The following is a 22,477-nucleotide window of genomic DNA, read 5'->3' on the forward strand; positions in this document are numbered from 1 at the left end:
TGTAAATTTATTCCTATATAAATATGCTGGAGGCGTATCAGTTAAGATTGGAAGAATTTTAACATTAAGTGTGTGTTCTGTCCACCTTCTAAGATTAGGCCACTACTAGTCTCTGTGAAAGATGATTTGGGGCTTAGGAAAACCGGTGTATACAAAATTCCCTGTCAATGTGGGAAGGCTTACATTGGCCATTCGATTCTCGCAGTTTGACAGGTGTGTTGAAAATCTCTGACATATGAGGCTACAACAGCCAAAAAATCGGCAGTAGCAGAACACTGCTCAAATGAGGGACACAGTATTAAATTTGACAAAACTGTTATAGTTGCCAAAACTTTTGGTTTTTGGAACAGTGTCTATAAAGAGGCAATCAAAATTAGGTTTACAGATAATTGAATTAACAGAACAATGGGTTATCTCTTAGCACGATGTGGAATCCTGTCCTATTGCGCATCAAAACAGAACGTTCTTTGGTGCGGCCAGTCTGAGTGTTTGAAAATCATCCCTGTGTGTGGTATATCATTGCCGCCTGTGTTCTACTAAGGGTGGTGCCACCTGCCCAGTATCGGAGGTAAGCAACCATTATGGGTGGCTAATGTACCGTGTATGGTATGATGGTGTATATAGGACATGGATTTGCAGCCTGGTGTCAGTTCTCAGCGGGACTCATCAGCAGAAGCAGCATTCTCCTGAAGATGACAACCTGTTTGATTGCCAAAATATCAAATTGAATTGATTTTAGGATCTGGTAGCATACACGAAGAGACTTTCAAAATGAACAATCACTTTTTAACATGGTTTTATTAGGTCAGTTTCTTGTCTGTTTTGGTACAAATTTTGCAATTGATTTTAAACTAGTTTTCCGATAAGCTAGAGACTTAAAAATTTCAACATAGCTCAGAACTGGATGATACTGTACTATTAACTCACGTTTGAGTCTGGTATTTGGTGGGAGGGTACTTTGTTTTTCTGTCTGTCTTTGTCTCTTAGGTATAAATTTCATAGTGTTTTTCTGTCTGTCTTTGTCTCTTAGGTATAAATTTCATAGTGATTTTAAACTAACTTCCCAATAAGGTAAAGACTTGAAACTTTCAACTTAACTCAGAACTGGATGACACTGCAATACTAACTTCCTTTCTTTTCTGGTGTGTGGCAGAGAGTAGGTACTTGGTGTAAGTACAGGATGACACTGCACTATTAATTCACTCTCGAATCTGGTGTGTGGTGGAGAGTACTTTGTTTTCCAGTCGGTCTGTCTTTCAGTACAAATTTTGCAACTGATTATAAACTAATTTCCTGATAAGCTATAGACTTGAAACTTTCAACTTAGCTCAGAACTCGATGACAATGCAATATTGACTCGCTTTATTTTGGTGTGTAGTGGAGAGTAAGTACTAGGGGTACGATGGCTATTTCCCTGTTTTCTTATTCCAGTCACGAATGTTTTGCACTTAAGGACGATTGCTGCTAAGCTTCCCTGTCAGCTCGATTCACTCAAGATTTTACATTTATGGTCTTCTTGCGAGATATACCTATGAGGAAGCAATATATTGGTTGACTCATTTGAAGAGAAACTGGAAGTTTACCACATGTCCTGCTGTGATCTCATCAAAATGTTTGAAATCAGATGAAAAATTTCACGCACACAAGACTAAAAAGCAGGAAATAACTATTTAAATAGGAAAACTGTTGAATATAACATGGTTTTAAAACAGACTAATAAATATTAAATTATCCCTCCTAATGCCATACAGATGGTCCTGAAAATTTGTGCTTGTGAATTTTTAATAGCTATGATGCTACCCGTAAGACTGAAAACGTGGCCATACGTATGCAGCCGGTGACATAGTTTATATACCTTTCACACAAATAAATGGCTGAATATTCAAATTACTTAGCATTTGTGGACATCATCACGTATTGTCTGTAAAACTAAATTCAACCTGTCACTAAAATGAGGCAAGGTTCTTTTCTTCTTCTTCTTCTTCTTCTTCTTCTTCTTGTATCCTGACGGGAATCATTGCACTCAACTTTGCACCACCAACTAGGGTTGCAATATGTCTGGATTTCCCTGGATTAGGATTTCCGCCTAGTTTTGAGGGCGTACGGAGGCGTGCCGAGGGATTTTTATACGAGTGTCTGAAGTAAACCTAGACCTTTTCTCGTGCCTGTGGAGATTTGACTGAGTGGAAATAGACTATAATAAACCATAGCTGACCTAACAATAGATAGTTTCTTCATTTTAGTCTATTAAAAATGCAGTGGCAAGCATGCTTAGCCGCTCTCCTATGCGTATACAATATGTTCCAAAACAGTCTTTACAACTTTGATCACATATGTTTTAGAAATGGGAATAGGCAGAAAGGTCCAGTTTGCAGCTTAATGCTCACACACACCTGAAGCTGCTTTTTTTTCTTTTTTTTTTTTTCCTTCCTGGTTAGTTAATGACAGACCACTCACCAGTAGGTCGCACAGCATGTGGAATTGTTTGTGCAGACCAGATCTGACACCCAGGTCCTGTGGAACCCGATTACATTTTTTTCTTTGTGTGGGACTTGCACAAGCTGTGAGCTAGCATCAGAGCAGCAATAGCGCACTTGAATAAGGATATCCTATGCCAGACATGGAACGGGAATATCACTTACATAACATGTGTGCTGCAGACAACACGTGCATTTCAGACGGCCACTCCCCCTCACCCCCCACCCCCACCCTTTTTTTTTGTGACAGCCATGATTTTTCTAGCTCTGTCCTGAATTTTTCAAAAGTAATTCGGGACATCTGTGAACATACCGTATTTACTGAAGAACTCCTTGTGATCGTGAAGGCACTAGAGTAGATGAGATGTATCCAGGGCAAACAATTTCTCATCACCTCAGATACTCTTAGTGCCCAGAGAAAATAGGCTAGCTTGCACATGATCAACTGTACTTCATTTAACTGTGGGGGGTGGGGGGAGGAAGTGAGTATTTTTTTGCTGTGTAGCAGGGCATGTGGGAATTCAGGGAAATGAACAGGGAGACAAAGCTGGCAAGGAAGCCTGCAGCAAACGTAATGAAACAATCTGCTGTTGCCCTGCAGGCATCATTTCGCTGGTGAGTCAGAGATCCATGCACGTGTAGGAGAAGGGTGGCAGTAACAGACAGTAACATGTGGTTGGTGAAGCCAGCTAGCTGGCCATGGCATTACTCCTGCAGTTCATGCCAGTGGTATGAAGTGGCCTTGATCCACCTCCAAATTGGGCACTGTTCCCTAACACACCACTTCCTACATAGGCGAGCATATCGTGTGTTGTCCCCCCCACTCCCCCCTCTCCCCCCTCCTCACTCCAGTCTGTGATGCCTGTGGCATGCAAATCACTGCATTTCAGAGAACAACATTAAGTAAATGAATATCATCATTTTCATGCATCTTACATGATGTAAGTAGCGCGTGCCAGGAAGTTCCCTGAAGGCTTGATTTTTATAATATTGAATTGGTATTTGGAGTGACATCTCATGGCAATATGGAAGCACATAGTGATGTAACTAATATGTTTACAATCAGTGTAAATATTATATGAGAATCATGTGTGTGTACATGTGTGAATGACTCAGTGTGTATCAGAGGCTGACTGAGGTGACAAGAAATAAGAAAAAACACACATGATCTGTATGTTTAGCTTATGATACAGCAATTCTATTGTGACACTTAGTATTCACTATGATGCATTGTTGAGACTCATTGCTGCAATTCTTTGCCATGGACCCTTTATGGCAGACTTCTCACCAAGTCTCGTAAAGAATCATATCCACATCTAGATTTGATTCAAGGAAAGCAGGAAGTTAAAAGTTGAGTCATGTGCTGGGCTGCTGAAAGAACATGCTGCGTGTAAACAAAGCAAAGTTTCTGAAGTAGTTTTTTGGAAAACGTTTTACTTGAAGCGTAAATAATAACACACCACATATTTTTAATTCACATGTTTTTTGCTTCACAGTTGTTCTCATAAGATTGCAGGGAAACTGTTGGCTAAAAATGTTTGATTATTTCAAAATGTAAGTTTCACATCACAGTCTGTTGTTTAAGTGCTTACCTGTTCGTTATTGGTCATATTTATTTCAATATTTCAAAGTTGAGTAATGTACTGCCTGTTGTTCAAAGAATTTGCCATGAATTAAGAGTGTGAATTGCCATTGCTGACCTGAGGTAAGCAGAAATTGGCAGTCTGAAATTGTCATCATATTTCAAAATATGTCCTGTAATAACCTGTAGAAGTGTTTCAAAATCTTGTGTGTTCATCCACAAGATATTTCTGAATCCCATACACAAAGATTGTGCCCACAATATTTAAAAGCCGTAAATTTCTATCTCGTCAGTGGAAATTCAGTTACCAGTCTTCTGTATAATTTGAAAGTGCCCAAACAGATAATATCTTTCACCCTGTCATGGAAAGAATTGTGTTTGTTTTCGTTCGAGGAAAGTAGAAAGCTGAAAGTTGAATTATCTGCTGTGCTGCTGCAAAACTTTCGTTAAATAAGTGAAACAAGGCTACATCCCAGGCTGAAGTAAATTTACAGAAAATATTTACTTTATGCATAAATACAGTTAAAGCCTAATTACACGCATCAAAAAAAGTTTTGCACCACCTCAGTTCCGAGTGTTCTGGTACCTGTACAGAAAATTGGAATAGAGATCAACACAAACATCATTTCCACCCATTTTATTGCTCATGAGAACCACACATTGTATTTTGTACCACCATACAGCGAGACCTTCAGAGGTGGTGGTCCAGATTTCTGTACGCACCGGTACTTTTAATACCCAGCAGCAAGTCCTCTTGCCTTGATGCATGCCTGTATTCATCATGGCATACTATCCACAAGTTCATCAAGGCACTGTTGGTCCAAAATGTCCCACTCCTCAATGGTGATTTGGTGTATATCCCTCAGAGTGGTTGGTGGGTCACATCATCCATAAACAGCCCTTTCCAATCTATGCCAGGCATGTTTGATAGGGTTCACGTCTGGAGAACATGCTGGCCATTCTAATCGAGCGATTTCGTTATCCTGAAGGAAGTAACAAGATGTGCACGAAGGGGGTGCGGATTCTTGACCGTGAAGATGAATGCCTCGCCAATATGGTTGCAATATTGGTCGGAGGATGGCATTCATGTATTGTACAGCCATTATGGCATCTTCCATGACCACCAGCGGTGTACATTGGCCCCACATAATGCCACCCCGAAACCAGCAGGGAACCTCCATCTTGCTGCACTCTTTCGACAGTGTGTCTAAGGCATTCAGCCTGACCAGATTGCCTCCAAACACGTCTTCGATGATTGTCTGGTTGAAGGCGTATGTGACACTTATCACTGAAGAGAACGTGATGTCAAGCCTGAGCAGTCCATTCGGCATTTTGTTGGGCCCATCTGTACCGTACTGCATGGTGTCGTGGTTGCAAAGATGGACATCGCCATAGATTTCAGGATTGAAGTTGCGCATCATGCAGCCTATTTCGCACAGTTTGAGTTGTAACACGATGTCCTGTGGCTGCACGAAAAGCATTATTCAACATGATGGCATTGCTGTCAGGGATCCTCCAATCCATAATCCGTAGGTAGCGGTCATCTACTGCAGTAGTAGCCCTTGGGCAGCCTGAGACATGTCTTCGACAGTTCCTGTCTCTCTGTACCCCCTCCATGTCCGAACAACATCGCTCCGTTTCCCTCTGAGACAGCTGGACAGAACCGCGGTATTGACCGTCAAGGCATGGTGGAACTACAGACAACATGAGCCGTGTACCTCCTTCCTGGTGGAATGACTGGAGCTAATCGGCTGTCGAACCCCCTCTGTCCAATAGGCACTGCTCATGCATGGTTGTTTACATCTTTGGGCAGGTTTAGTGACATCTCTGAACTGTCAAAGGGGACTGTGTCTGTGATACAATATCCACCATCAACATCTTATCTTCAGGAGTTCTGGGAACCGGGGCAATGCAGAACGTTTTTTGATGTGTGTATAACGCATTTGTTGTGGGACATGCTTTACAGCCGTGTTACAACTTACCTGTGATTTATTGAGAGTGAACCGTTTAATGACAAACTCCACATGGAAGTTTAGGAAGAACCGTAATGCAATATTATACATAGTGTACTAAACTGTACTTAAATTTAAAGAACATTAGAAGTAAAACACTTCAGAAAACTACCAAATAGGATACAGCAGTTAGACAAAGTTCACTCAAATGTTGATCAAATAACAACACAAGTTTCAATATGATGTATAAAGTGCAGTATTAAATACAGTATGATAATTTACAACACTGCCTCAAGCTACACTACGTCATTTCACACAATTTATGTAGTGCGTATTGTTTTATGCACATTAGATGGAACAACTCAGTTTGGTTTGGTTCACTTTGTCGCTCCATCTATGTAATTACTTTATCTATATTAGCCAATGTTTTATGTGTATTGGGAACATAATCTATACTTTCTGCTTCAGCTTCATCACCCTCATTCTCAACTGCTTCACTACTCTCATTTCAAACAATGTCAATGATGTTCTTGTCATCTGTGATCTTCAAGATTGGTTCTTCATTGTCGGCAGCTCCCCAACAGTTTAAGCCTTCAAGATCGATATTGCACTGTAGAACATAATGTCACTGGTGTTGAAATTTATGTCCCTACAGAATTCATCTGTTGCATTTTCTTCAGTGGAACACTTTTTCCAGCAATTCCTAACAGTGGTCATACTGATGCTTTGCCATGCCAGGCCTACTGAATACCAGGGTATGTACAACACAGGGAACCCAGGCAAAACATGTGAAAAACCTGGGAATTTTTAGAATTCCAAACATTATTCATTGTTTTAGTTTTTAGTTAAACTTCTGTAAATTTGATTGGTAAGGACGGATACTTTAACAAGGAATTTTACTTTAAGACGAAGACTACACAATGCTTCATAACAACAAACTGCTTTCGGTGAACATGATGTCACAGCTGTTCACAGTTTAGTTTGGTTTGAGCAGTTGCCAACAGGCTCACATGCATGCACAGAGCTGAAGTCGTGTATGAGCAGCACCTTCTCCCACTTCTGGCTGCTTGAAGTGCGACTGTTAGTTGTATGAACAGTACCAGCAAGCACCAGATGCAACCCGGGAAAATTTATCTGGCTCACCCAAGCTGCCAGATTCGTACATGCACAGAGTGTTCTGATTTTTAGTGCATGGTAGTCTCCTTGTGATCCGTGTTTATATTTTGTGACTTGCTGTTTTCTCTTAGTTTACAGCTCTCACATCAAATGAAAACAAAATGGATTTCTGTGGCTGGGAGCTATCTAGTGAATTAAAATACATTCAAATAATAATGGAAGACTAAAATATGTTACTAGTTTCCGTTCTCAGATTTTATTTCCACATTATAAGCAATCAAGCATTAATTGTCTTGCAGAACAGTGAAGTTATATTTGTCGTTTTTCTAAAGAAATTTGGCTTTATTAAACTTTTCCGCAAAGGCAGTCAATTTATTTGAAACGAAGTGCTTCATTCCACACTGTTGGCTAGTTTCAACTGTTCGCTGAATTTCAGGTGCGTGTTTTCATCATCTGGCACATTTGGCATTATGCCATAAAATAAAGAACCAAACATGAGATAATACGGTACTGGAACTCCAAGAAAATTGGCAACCTGAAAACCACACTGAAAAGCTTAATTCCAGGTATGGGTCTACTTTAGTTTGAATCTGGACATACGAGTGTGCACTTTAAGCCGAATTATGCAGTTTAGTACGGCTTACGAAATTCCGATGCTCTTGGAGTATTCTCTGATGTCCTGTTTCTTTTATGACATGATGTAAGATCTCTTATAATGCTATATACGTATGAGCATATGTATATGTTCTCTTGAAGATGAATAAACAGGCAAATTTGGTCAGTAGTATTGAATAAAGTGTTTTGTTTCAAATGTGTTGACAGGTTTAGCAGAATTTTACAAACCTACCTTCCATGACACACAATGTTTTTCGATCACAAGACATGTTTCAACATTTGTCTGGTATTTCCTCTAGGCTTGACATTACTTCTTAATTTGTGTCGCTTACATTTTAAATTTACAGAATGCCATTCTTTGCTAAATTATAGACTTCCAGCACACCATGCTTTATAATTGTAACAATAACTCCACATGCCACAGTGCTGCACATTGTCACTCACATGATGTCCCAGTACACATGAAATTTTGATCAGAAATGCAATGAAAGGTGTATGAGCAGAGCAAACACCAAGCACGACTTCCTACACCATTGTAGCTATGCGTGCGCAGTAATACCTATTTTCTGGCGCTCTGTGGCAACTGCTCAAATGAACCTATTTCTATCAGGCCACAGGAAAATATTACGAATGGTGATTTGAGAAGTGTTACATGCCAAAAAAGACCAGTATTATATGTGAAATCGTAGCTTCCCGTGTAGCTATACTGTATTTTAATTGAAACCATTAACTTTTCCTATTTGTGTGCCTGCAGTACGTAATAGTGATGTTGCTATTTGCTGATTGCATCACGTGTCCTATGCTCTGAATATCTGCTGTTACTGACTGGTGGGATCATATGATGTGAGCTGTGATTAACTGGCAAATGTGCATCACAATCCCAGCATCACAATCCCAATTTCAGCTTCGGAAGCTTCCATGCTGTATTTATGCCTTCGTAATATGAAAACATGCGGTGTACATGTTGCCATGCATCAAAGGTCTTTCCAAAAAACTTCTTCTTCTTTTTTTTGCTGTGTTTCATTTTCTAAAGTACTGGAAAGTTCTACGCCGGTGTATAAAACCATAAAACCTTTATCATTCAAAGAATTGATAAGTTTTATAACTACAGGGAAAAGGTGTATTTTCATGCAGGGAAATGTGTATTTTTTACTACCGATGTGAGCAGTTCATAATGGTAATTAGTTTTCAATGGTTGTATGATGCCAGTACTCAGCAGCAGAATTAATGCTATCATGTTTTTTGGCAAAAACAAAGTTTTTATTTTTCCATATTCTGTTTGCAACGTATCAGCAGCTGGATGGGCTGGACAGTGATCAAGGATTAGTACAGCTTCTTCTCTCAGCTTAAGTGACTGCAGGTACTTTCTCTCTGGTGGAACAAACTCTTCTTGATACCAGTTGGTGAAAATGTCACATGTTGTCCACGCATTCTTCGCATGCCTGTGAGTAAACTATAATGATGACATGTTCACATGCTTGAAACATCTCATTCTTTTTCTTTTACTTATACAGAGAGTGTCAGATGATGGCTACCTGATTTATTTGTGGCAGGGAAGAGGGTTATTCTTACTTTGACAGAATAAAGGCTTTCATGAGTGGATGGCATTGATGCTGGTAAGCCTTTCAGGGTATAAGGTCTTGGTCTGTGAAACTCTTATGTTCCTAATGTTTCATCCAGAACTGCACTGGACATCTTCAGAGGCATTGCTCCTCCATTGAGTCTTGCTGACTACACTTGATGAGAAGAGATGATCCTTGTCAAAAATAAAACTTTATTATCGATTGTTGTCTTGTGAAAGATACAGACAGTTTAGCAATTCTACAGAGCTGCTGTCTTAAAGTTTCGTGGTCTCTTCTTTCCTATTAAAATTATCCCTGTGTTTATATATTTCAGTGGTGTGTCTATGTAGCCGTGGATAATAATTCGTCATCGTAGATAAAATTTTTATTTATTTATTTATTTTTTTTTTTCAAAAAACTTACTTCGTGATTTCCTGACTGAAGAGCATGCTCTGCTACAGCCGATTTGTCTGTGTTGTCCACTCAGCCGAGAGTTTCGTGTTCCTCTAGCTGTGCAGTCATGATTCTCATGGTTGGTCCAATATAAACTTTGCCAAACATACATGAAATTTTACATACCAGTTGCTGAAAGAGAAGGGAGTTTATCCTGTAAAGATTGGAGTGCTCGCTATTTTCTTTGTTGGTCTGAAAACCAGTCTGCTGTTATGTTTCTGTAAACTCTCTCATCTCATGTGTTTCTTTTTATTAAAAGGCAGAGAAACTGCGTTTTTCCATTGTTGTTTTTCATGCTTGTCCTTTAGTCTTCCATTATGTGGTCATAAAATTCTGTTTACTTCTTTCCCCAAGAACCCATTTTGCTCAAAAGCGTGCTTTAGATGTTTCAGTTTGGCATCCAGGTATTTCAATCTGCAAATCCTTTCGGCTCTATCAACAAGACGTCTAATGACACCTCTCTTTTGTTGTGGATGGTGATTAGAGTTCTTATGTGGATATGTATCCGTATGTGTTACTTTTCAAAAAACATTATGTTCCAAATTTGCATTGGTTTGTCTTGCAACTAAAACATCAAAGGAAGGTATTTTCTTGTCATTTTCTTTTTCCATGGTGAACAGGATTTTTTGATTTGTTTTATTTAGAAAACCAAAGAATTCATCCACACGGCCACATGGTAAAAGAGTTATGGACGAACTCTTTGATTTTATAAATAAAATAAATCCACAAATCCAGTTCATAATAGAAATAGAAAATGAAAACAAAACACCTTTCTTGGATGTTTTAGTTATGAGACAGACTGGCGGAAAGTTGGAACATAAGGTTTATCGAAACGTTAACGCACACGCACAGATATTTACAGAAAAACTCTATAATCACCATTTACAGCAAAAGAGAGGTGTCAGTAAAAGTCTTGGTGATACAGGTGAAACAATTTGTACACCAGGAATACAAGGACACTGAATTAAAACATCTAAAGCAGGCTTTCAAGAAAAATGGCTACTCGGGGAAAGAAGTAAACAGAAGTCTATGACCAAATAGTGGAATGTTGAAGGACAAGCAGGAAAAACACCAATGGAAGAGTGCTATTTCTCTCCTTTTTATTAAAAAAGTAACAGATCAGATCAGAAAGATTTTACAGAAACATAACATTACACCGTTTTTTAGACCAACAGACAAAAAGGTCAAGCACTCTCATTTGTGAAGGATAAACAGCTTTCTCTGTCAGAATGTAGAATATATAAAATTGAGTGAATGAGTGGTGAAATTTATGATGGAACAACCAAGATAAGTGTGAATACATGACTAAAGAAATACAAAAGTGTCTGCTGGCTAGGCAAAACAGACCAATCATATGTAACTCTTCAGTCAGGAAGTCACAAAATTTTATCTATGATGAAGAACTATTATCCACAGCTATGTAGAGAAGCCACTGAAATATTTAATCAGAGGGATAATTTTAATAGGAAAGAAGAGACCGTGAAACTTGGCAACATATGGACAGCAGCTCTGCAGAATTGCTAAACAGTTTTTTATCTTTGTGAAAACAACAATCAGTATATCTTAGAGAAGAGAACAATCAATAGTTAAGTTTTATCTTTGACAAGAATTGTCTACCTGGATGAAACATTAGGTTCGGACACTAGGTTCAGAAGAGTTTTGTGGATCGTGACATTATACCCCGCAAAGTGTTCCAGCAGTAATATTATGTCAATGTTCATTTTCAAACCCATCTTATTGCCTGATTTTTTTCTTATTTTTATTTATTTATTTTTTGAAATAGAGTCTTCTGGTTCAAAGCAATTGATAATAAAGCACTATTTATTACAATTACACACATGATGACCATTAAAATTTTCATCTACCATTACTTTGTGTAGTATTTCAGGAAACCGCGGAGCAGATTCACTGTTGCAACACCTTGCTTCTCCTACAGTGGTCATTTTGTGAATTCTGTGGTGAGATTTTCATCTTGAAAAACACCTTTCAGAAGCTATAAAATCTGTGTTGTCATGTAAATCAAAGTGAAATTTTTCAGCTTGGGCTTAATAATTAGCACATGAAGTGGCAAAACTTCTCTTCTCTTCATTAAAAACCACCTATAAAGGCATACATCAATTTCACTGTCTTTTCCTAGTTCAACCATTTTTCCGTCCATTCCCACATCATTTTCAACTATGTTTACAAAGCTTCTAGGTTTATTCTCTTCTTTCTCCCATCCCCTGACTGGTCCTTCAGATACACTACACCCACATGTTAAACTTGCTTTAGTTTCATCATTCTTCACATGACCAGTAATGTTTAGTTTATTACTCACAAAATAAGCTTTCCATTCCTGTGACTTCATAACAAGCAACAGAAGTCTAGACAGTGAATGAATAATTTATTATCCATATGGTGGTTGTGCTCATTTCATTACCAAGCACTGTTGCGTTGTCACTTTGTTGACTGTGACACAGTGTTAACCATGAGATTTGTATTCAAAGCTTCTGTCAAGCAATAATTCTGATATGTTGACAAGACAAACCAAAGGTTGAGTTAAATTATAAACATCTATTTTGGTTATTGTTTAGAGAGCATGGGGGTTGCACCAGTAAATTATGCTGCAGAAAAGCTACATCTAGTCTGTAATAAGATTTTTTCCAAGTTTATAAAATGTACTGAGAGTGCAAAAATCATTCAAAATGGTATTTTATTTTGAGGGATATTCTTTATACTGCGTTATATCCATATCTGCGGTATATTGGGTTTCTACTGTAACTGAAAATCACTGATTTTGGATGTGCTTGTTTTTTCGCTGTGCAGTTGTTCTGAAATAATTGCAATCATTTGGATGCTCAAATAGGTGACTTGGATGCTCAAATAGGTGACTTGGATGTCCGTAACGAGTTATCCAATGGCAAAAGGGGAGTTACAGTGTAACGTGGAGTCAGAGCCACATTTTGTTTCTGCCAAATCTCCACATCGAGAGGTGAATGCTAGGTTAAAAGGCATAGTGAAAAAAAGGACCCATCCAGAGTTTGATGCTACAACCTCTTGCCTTCCTACCATGCAGACTGCCACTAGACCACCACACCAGATGTACAGTTGGTCATGCTTGCTGCACTCTTGAGCCATGATTGCTCTCTCGAGGTGTAGCGACTGTTTGCTGGTTTGAATGTCATCATTTTCACAACTTAACTTTAATCCATTATAATTCAATTCCTACAAAACATTAATAAATAATATTATGAGAAGGAAAGTTGCCACTCACCATATTGCTGAGTCGCAGATAGTCGCAACAAAAAGAGTTTCTCTCTTAAAGCTTTCGGCCAATGTCCTTTGTCAACAACACACACACACACACACACACACACACACACACGACTGCAGTCTCATGCAACTGAAACAACACTCCACAATTGCCTGAGACTGCAGCCGCGTGTGTGCATATGTCTATTGTTGAGAAAGGTCATTGGCTGAAAGCTTTAAGTGTGAAACACTTTTTGTTGTGCCTATCTGTGACTCAGCATCTCCGCTGTATGGTGAGTGGCAACTTTCCTTCTAATACCATTGTTACATTCCAATCTGGATTTTCCATTGTTTGATAAACTTTAATAAATTGTACCCACAAACCGGCCTTATGATCAGTGTAGTTATTAATCACAATTGGATCAAAATCCTCACTGCAACTAATGAGATTTCTATTTTAGCTGAAAACAATGAGTGTGATGAAGCTATTAAAATTTTGTGAAGAGTCTAGACTCTGGCCTCAGTTTTAAGCTGAAGATTTTAGTGTGTTGCAGAGTGGCTGCCTCATGCCTTTTATTTCCACGATCAATTAACCATAGCTGTCTGCTGTAATGTTTAACTCTTTCCACTACTTTTACTATCTAGACGACATGATTTTCTCTGTGTGTATGTTTGTGGGGTTGGCGGCTCTATTTTTTTCTTTTTCTCCCGGTTCAAGTTTCAATAGTTTTTTGTGACTTTATTCACATTCATCTCATGATAAAATTTTGGTATGGGTACTTAACAACAACAACAACAACAACAACAACCACCACCACCACCACCACCCTCAGCACCCATCTAGCTTCTCAGTGCCCGTCCAGCTTCTTAACACCCATCCAGCTCTTCAGTCCTCATCTAGCTCCTCAACTCTCATGCAGCTCTAATGGTAGTCTTTTCCTGATGTTTTCAATGCTGACTGTGTGTAAAATATTGATGCAGGGTGTACACACCCCGTGAAAAACACAAAAATTTTTTCACCTGGAAAAAATCCAGTAATATTTTAGAATTACAGGTATTTTTCATTGTTTTAGTTTTCACTCAAAAATTTTTGTAATTTTGAGGGGCAAGAACTGACACTATGACAAAGAATTTTACTATAGCCCACTACTGGAGAATAACACTGCAGCAGTAAAACATAAAAGGGAGAATAACACCAAAAAATTTTTCTTTGCAAAGAAATTGCGTCGTTCACAACAAAACATATCACACACGCAAGCATCTGCTAACAGCGGAACGAGTCAAAGGCTTTAGGATGAAGACTATGCAATACTTCATAGTAGGAAACTGCTTTTGATGAACACGAGATCACAACTGCGTACATGTCTAACAGGTTGTGAGAAAATATTACCACTGGTGGTTTGAGAAGCATTACTTTCAAAGTAAATTTCCTTTTACACTGGATGAATTATGTTATGTGTGTGAGAGGGTGATGAATTTCTTAAATCACGGTGTGTTTGATCAGCCCCGGTTCTACGATATTTCCAAACCAGGGCAAAAACTTGACAGTGGTGTGCCCCCTCCCCTGAGAGTTTCACATAGGACATCCAAAAAATTTTTAAAAAATCATTTTTTCAAAAATATGTTCATTTTGTAGCACACATCTTTCACAAGAGGTTGATATATAAAACATATATGCTCGAGGAAGTGTAAGATACATTGTTCGGTCTTAAGTGTGCCGAAGTGCAGTGCCACGCCTCTTCACACAGCACTCTTTTATCGCACGTTACTGTATTTTGCGCTGTGGGATTCAAACATTTATATTTTGCAATGGAAGCCATCAAACCTATATTCAAGACAGTGGAAATTAAAATGTCCTGTGGTGCCTCTCCTGCTCCTAATTGCCCGGTTTGACATCCTACCCCCTTAAAAAATTCACAGTTAATACTGGGTGGGATTATTTATTTATTTATTTTTTGTGACCGGGAGAATAAGAATATTCAGAAAATTTGCACTTTTTATTGCCTATTAGCCAATAAACTTCTCTTTTGTGTGACATAAAATTAAATATAGGGAACATAAAACCAGTAAAGAGAAGAGAGAACCAAGACAGTACACATTTCTTTTATCCTTAGGTCCAGCATTTTTTCCTCTCTGATCTTACTACAGCTTTGCGCAGTGTGCTTTCCTTTTTGTGATAAAATCTATTCTGTCATCAAAGTTCGTCAAATGGTTTACTACCTGAAAAATCAAAATGTTGTTTTCTAATACTGAAAAAGCTGATAATACGAATAGTACCCAACACTGGTGTGGTTTTTCGATTTGATTATGCTTAATTTGTCACTGTTTGCTAGATAAAATGAAATAGGCCTTTCTAATATGGCAGCAATTGTAACACATGCCAAATAAGTGAGACGGTTTTGGCGCAAATGGTCATTTTTGTGTACCTCATTTACATAAATAACACAACAGAAAGTAATTCAAGAAGTACCAATATCAAATGACAGTTAGGCTACTACAAGCAAAGAGTTTCATGTTAAGAAATAGTTTTACATTTCATCCATACACTCCAGTTTCTCAAGCATGAGATCGAAAAGTAGTAGCAGAAAATGTTTATATAAATTTGGAATTGTCTGATTCTTCCATATAACTTATGTGTTGTCCCTGTTTCTTCTTCTTCCTCATTCTAACAAACAGTCTTGTCATTACCAGTTTCACAACTATTCCTGCCATTTTGGAAACTTATTCTCTGGTTAACTTTACTAACACTGCCAGAATCACAGGTTCAGTTACCCGCGTTTATTCTCCGGTTAGACTTTTGTGTTTTGTAAATGTGTTTTCCACACTATTCCAAGAATAGAATGTAAAGTGGCTGCTAATCACAGACTGTACAACTGGTAGTGTAGTGATCTGGCAAAAATTATTTTCTGTCAAAATGTCATTATCTTGGATACACCGAGAAGATAATATGTAATCATTCTTACCTGTTATTCCTGTTAGTTGTTTATCTCCACTCTGATATTCTGAATCTATAGGTTTCACTAATAATGATAACAATGCTGATCATTCACACACCCAAACCACCACATAAACAAACAGTGATTGGTATTTACCTGTTTATTCAGCTCAGCTTATATAGCCCTGTACCCTTTTGTCTACAGGAAAGTTTTATATTGCTAAATGTGACGGGGATTCCCAAGGCAGAGACATCACGAACACTATGCACGAATTGAAAAATAAACATATGATTCATTCAGAAATGAACTTAGAATATGTTAAAAATTGTTCAAAAACCAACTGGGATGCAATTCAAAATCATTTGAATAATCGATAAGCCAACACATACTGGACGTTAGGTGCTTTGTGAAACTTTGACTATCATTCAAAACTTAACACCTCAAAAACAACCACTTAGAAAAATTCCTTGCCCGGAATACCAGCCATTTATGCCATTGTTTAAAATTTTACTGGTTCATCTGTGATAGATATCTCTTAAAGGACATTGAAAAAGTGCAAAGAAGGGCAGCTTGTTTCGTGTTATCGTGCAGTAGGGGTGAGAGTGTCACTGATATGATACGCATGTTGGAGTAGCAGTCACTGAAACAAAGGCGGTCTTCTTTGTGGTGAGATCTACATCACTGGCCATTAAAATTGCTCCACCAAGAAGAAATGCAGATGATAAACAAGTCTTGATTGGACAAATATACTAGAACTTGACATGTGATTAAATTTTCATGCAATTTGGGTGCGTAGATCCTGAGAAATCGGTACCCAGAACAACCACCTCTGGCCATAATAACGGTCTTGATACACCTGGGCATTGAGTCAAACAGAGCTTGGATGGCGTGTACAGGTACAGCTGCCCATGCAGCTTCAACAAGATACCACAGTTCATCAAGAGTAGTGACTGGCGTATTGTGACAAGCCAGTTGCTCGGCCACCATTGACCAGACGTTTTCAGTTGGTGAGAGATCTGGAGAATGTGCCGGCCAGGAGAGCAGTCGAACATTTTCTGTATCCAGAAAGGCCCGTACAGGACCTGCAACATGCGGTCGTGCATTATCCTGCTGAAATGTAGGGTTTCGCAGGGATCGACTGAAGGGTAGAGCCACGGGTCGTAACACATCTGAAATGTAATGTCCACTCTTCAAAGTGCCATCAATGCGAACAAGAGGTGACCGAGACGTGTAACCAATGGCACCCCATACCATCACGCCGGGTGATATGCCAGTATGGCGATGATGAATACCCGCTTCCAATGTGCGTTCACCGCGATGTCGCCAAACACGGATGCAACCATCATGATACTGTAAACAGAACCTGGATTCATCCAAAAAAATGACGTTTAGCCATTCGTGCACCCAGGTTCATCATTGAGTACACCATCGCAGGCGCTCCTGTGTGTGATGGAGCGTCAAGGGTAACCGCAGCCATGGTCTCCGAGCTGATAGTCCATGCTGCTGCAAACGTCATCGAACTGTTCCTGCAGATGGTTGTTGGCTTGCAAACATTCCCATCTGTTGACTCAGGGATCGAGACGTGGCTGCATGATTCATTACAGCCATGCGGATAAGATGCCTGTCATCTCGACTGCTAGTGTTACGAGGCTGTTGGGATCCAGCACGGCATTCTGTATTACCCTCCTGAACTCACCGATTCCGTATTTGCTAACAGTCATTGGGTCTCGACCAATGCGAGCAGCAATGTCGCATTACGATAAACCGCAATCGCGATAGGCTACAATCTGACCTTTATCAAAGCCGGAAACGTGATGGTACACATTTCTCCTCCTTACACAAGGCATCACAACAACGTTTCACCAGGCAATGCCGGTCAACTGCTGTTTGTGTATGAGAAATCAGTTGGAAACTTTCCTCGTGTCAGCACGTTGTAGGTGTCACCACCGGCGCCAACATTGTGTGAATGCTCTGAAAAGCTAATAATTTGCATATCACAGCAGCTTCTTCCTGTTGGTTAAATTTCACGTCTGTAACACATCATCTTCGTAGGGTAGAAATTTTAATGGCCAGTAGTGTATATACGAAATTTCAATCACCAACTTTCTCTTCCGAGAGTGAAAATATTTTGTTGACACCCACCAATGTAGGGAGAATTGATCATAATAATAAAATAAAAGAAATCAGAGCTCGAACGGAAAGATTTAGGTGTTCCTTTTTCCCACGCGCCATTCGAGAGTGGAATGCTAGAAAAGTAGTATGAAAATGGTTCGATGACCCCTCCGCCAGGCACTTAAGTGTGAATTGCAGAGTAACCATCTAGATGTAGATGTAAAGGTAAAGGTAACATATGCTAAGAAAGATGACTATTATATGAGACAGCTTACCTTCTCTTGTAGCTATATTGTATTCATATTAATTTAAACCATTAACATCTCCTATTTGTCTGTTCATGTTACTTAACAGTCATGTTGCTGTTGACAGATGACATCACATGTCGTATGCTCTGAATATCTGTTGACTGGTTGACAAAAGTACACCGCAGTCTCGGTTTTAGTACTTCAGAAGCTACAGTGCTGTTTTTGGTGGAATTCGTGTTTATACTATTGTAACATGAAAATATGCAGTGTACATGTTGCCACACATCGAAGATCTTTCCAAAAAGTGTTGTTTTTGCTGGGTTTGGTTTCCTGAAGTGCCAGGCTATTCTACGCTGAGGTACAACACCTTTACCATTCAAGGGATAGACAATACAATGTAAGCTTTCACAGCTGGTAGTGGTCGATGCTTAAAACTTTCTCCAAATGTTTCTTCTCTGACTGCAGGAGACATATTCAGAGGTAAAATGGTGAACTGCAACCAGAACTCGAGAGAGCGGTGAATATATAGGCAGTATAGAGGGCACCACAGCCTGCCGTGTGATGTTGGCTATGAGATTATCGCTGGTAATGCCAACATTCTTGGTTGAAAGTAATCTATAGTCCTTCTCATGTTGCAGTGTTGACATCCAAATTTTATCTAATTTAACACCTTCCTCTTTTCTGTTAAAATTGTTATGGTGTTTATAAATCTCAGTAGCCTCTCTATACATATGTGTTTGATAATGAATGTTTTTGATATGACACTCATCTCAATGAATTTTATTTCATGATCACCCTCTTGGTATAAAGATGTTCCTCTACGGCTGATTTATCCATATGTCCCAGACGGCAATTCCTCTTGTGTTCGAGGCAGGTGTTAACACTTCTTTGTGTAGTACCAATATAAACCAGTCCACAACTGCAAGGGACTCTACAATGTAGTTTCCACACCGTACTTTCTCAACACTTTCCCAATGCAATCTATAATTGTACTGATGAATGAAAGGGAAACTTTCCCTTTGGGCGGTCTTCGTTCCTCATGGGTCCTGATTCTCTACTTAGGTAAAGCGTGCTGTCTATCTCCTTGTTAGAATAACTGTTCTTCTTGAACATTGACTGTAGATGTTCAAACTCATCTTTTAAGTAAGTCGGTTCACAAATTTTGTGTACTCTATCTACCAAGGATTTAATCACCCCCTCTTTTTTGTCTGGTGTGGCAGTTGTCCCCTTACTTGATAACAGACAAATCCAAGAAATTCAGCTAGCCATTATTGTCTGCCTTAATAGTAAATTGTATTTTTGGATTGATACTGTTGAGGTGTGTAAGGAAGGCATCCAATTCGTCTGTAGCGTGTGTCCATACTGAGAAAGTGTCATTGACATAGCGGTACCACCCGGCTGGTCTTTTCCTGGCAGTCTGCAATACCTGTTGTTCGAAGTTCTCCAACAGCTGGCCTGAGAGGATTGCCTATAGCCACTCCGTTAATCTGTTCATAAAAATCATTATTGTATTGAAATAGGTCATGGTGAGGCAGTGTGTGAATAACTCCACAATATCTACTGGAAAAGTATCAGCCTAACATGAGTTAGCTTCGTTCATTGGAATCATCTTACATAACGAGACAACATCAAAACTAACAAGGATAACACCTTGGCCCACGTGCATTTCTTTTAATATTCGATGAAATGTTATGAATTTTTAATATGGCTATCAGTTCCACTAACATACAGTTGCAGCAGTGAGGCAAGGTGTCTAGCAAATTTGTGGGTGGGAGACCCTATAGCACTCACAACAGGCCTCAAAGGAATGTATGGTTTGTGCACCTTGGTTAATCCATAGAGCCTAGGTGGGTGTACTTCCACGTTGCACAGTAGTTTCTCATGGTCAGAGGTTAGTGAAGATGCTTTCACCAATCGATTAGCAATTTTTAAGATCTTCATGGTTGGATGCTTGTGAAGTTTTTTTAATAACTGGTGGGATCCGAAACATTATTGATCTTTTCATGATAGTCTTCATCAGGACCATGGCATTATCCTTATCTGCAATAAGAATTATTATGTTTTTATCTGCATTGATGTACCTGAGCACAAGAATGACAATCGATTACTTTCAATTGCGACTGTTGTATCTTCGATGTTCCCTAGAGTTCTGGTTGCAGGTTGCCATTTTACCTCTGAAGATGTCTTCCGCAGTTGGAGAGGAAACATAAGCAGAAAGTTTTATACTTCAACCACAGTATAATAGTCTGGAAATTTTAATTTGATGGCTACTGTCATGTCACTTTTTCTACCATATATTCACAGTTTTGTTAATTGATGAAGCCAATGAACATGGAAAAAACGAAGGAGAAGGAGAATTGATTACCTGGTTGTGGTGGCAGATTGATCTTTAGCTTAGCCCAAGGTGTAGGTTAGAATGGAAGGTAACAGTTTGGTTGTGAGTTGGCAAAGCCAACAGTGTAACAGCAAAAAACCAGGTTGTAGTGCAATACTGATCTGTAGCTTAGTCCATTTGGAAAAAATCAAAAATAACATCATGTTGCAGTCATGATACTGTTTATGGTATTTGTTAAATGTTTTCTTACAGCTCCAGGGGAAAGTATATTGTCACTTAACATGGGAAAAAATGTACATTCACTCTAGGTATAGTGTATTTTCTCCCAGGAAATACTGTATTTTTAACCAGGAAATCTGGGAAAAATCAGGGTTTTTTTTCTTTGTCTGTGTATACACCCTATAACAGAATAAATGGACAACTTCTAAAAAGCCAATGATTTTTAAATGGGTATACTTGTATCCTAGAACTTCAGTGTGAAAGTATGTCTCATGTGAGTTCTTCAGAGTTAATAGCACAGGATCCTGAACTTAAAGGATAATTGTCAGATCAGAAGATGATTTTTTTCCATTTACTTGAGAATTATTGAATTGTTTCTTGTTCGAAACATTTTTTTTACAAACATTGTATCTGTTATTGTTGAAATATCGGTGTTAGCTCACATTTGTTTATTGGTTAATTTTTTCGTACTACTATTCATCCATTTACATAACACTTTTTTCCCTTCACTTTGTAGGTCATTTTCAGATGTTATCTTCTTCTTCTTTTGTTTTTTTACTTTTTGGGTGCGTGAAGTATGAATGGAAAGAAAACTTGTATACAAGTAACATATTACAGAATCAGTGTTCCTAAAGCACATAATTTTGCACGACAGTAAATTAAAAGAAACTTTTAAAAGGATCAAATGTAGCCACTTGTGAGAAGACATCTGTTTTCCAGTATCGATTGACATGAAACATGTTGCAAACTATTTGTTAACAGCAAAGTAATAGTTTTAGATATTGACTATCTGCAGTACTACTTATTCTCAGTCACAACTTTTATTTTGGTTTTGGCGATCAGGGTTCTGATAGACTTAATATTTGTGTTCTTTGGATTGTAGCTTACTTATATAGATGCTTGTCATAGGTCCCTTGCAAGGATCGCCAGCTATATTGGCTGTACCTGTGCTGTCTCCGTGTCTTCGAGCTGAGCAGTTGTTGGTGACTGTGGACACACACACAGGAATGTTACAATGCCATGTCCCACAGCATGATGCTCCCCTTGTGCCTGAGCTCCAAACTGCACTGAACAATGACCATGCCAGGCTGCCTGCTCTCATCTCAGAACTAAGGTTTGTCTCAAGTCAAAGTCTCTGTGCTATTATGTTGTGGAGCTACATGTTACTAGTATTGAAATAAGGCTATTTTGCTTTAATGTCTGTGTGTTAACATCAATAATGAATAATGCCAGGCAAGAAAGTCACCTTAATCAGAAAGGAAAGGAAGCAAAGACTAGTAATGCTGATGTGTATAATGGATAAAATGTTGATTGTTGGCAGTCTACATTCTTTCTATTACGTGTGAAGAGAAAATGTAGAAGAAAACAAATAAGAAATGTGAAAGGGAGCATCTGTGAAGTAAAGTGCTAGGAAGCACCTGCCAGACAGGAATGCATGCATGCCTGCTTTGTTGAGGGGACTGATGGCTCTAAAAATTGTTGATTCATTGTTTCTTAAATTTGTATTCCAGCCTTTTCACTGTTCTCACTGCTTTAAATTTGAGATTGACTGTTTTGTAGGTGAACTTTTGTATCTTCCTGCAGTAACCAGTTTTGTTTGTAAACACCTGTTTCAGGGCAAGCAAAAATTAATGTTAGA

At 38.8% G+C, this 22,477-nt stretch overlaps 1 protein-coding gene across 1 annotated transcript in view; it reads left to right on the plus strand.

The window, feature by feature from the left end:
• LOC126161617 (mediator of RNA polymerase II transcription subunit 14) overlaps positions 1-22,477 on the plus strand; it is a 188,776-nt gene that overhangs the window by 62,091 nt on the left and 104,208 nt on the right. Inside the window, exon 11 of the mRNA XM_049917572.1 lies at positions 21,748-21,952. Within this exon, the coding sequence (XP_049773529.1) occupies positions 21,748-21,952 (205 nt within the window). The remainder of the gene's footprint in view (positions 1-21,747; positions 21,953-22,477) is intronic.

The sequence above is a fragment of the Schistocerca cancellata genome, chromosome 2 (assembly GCF_023864275.1).
Source record: "Schistocerca cancellata isolate TAMUIC-IGC-003103 chromosome 2, iqSchCanc2.1, whole genome shotgun sequence".
In the NCBI taxonomy this organism is placed as follows: domain Eukaryota; kingdom Metazoa; phylum Arthropoda; class Insecta; order Orthoptera; family Acrididae; genus Schistocerca; species Schistocerca cancellata.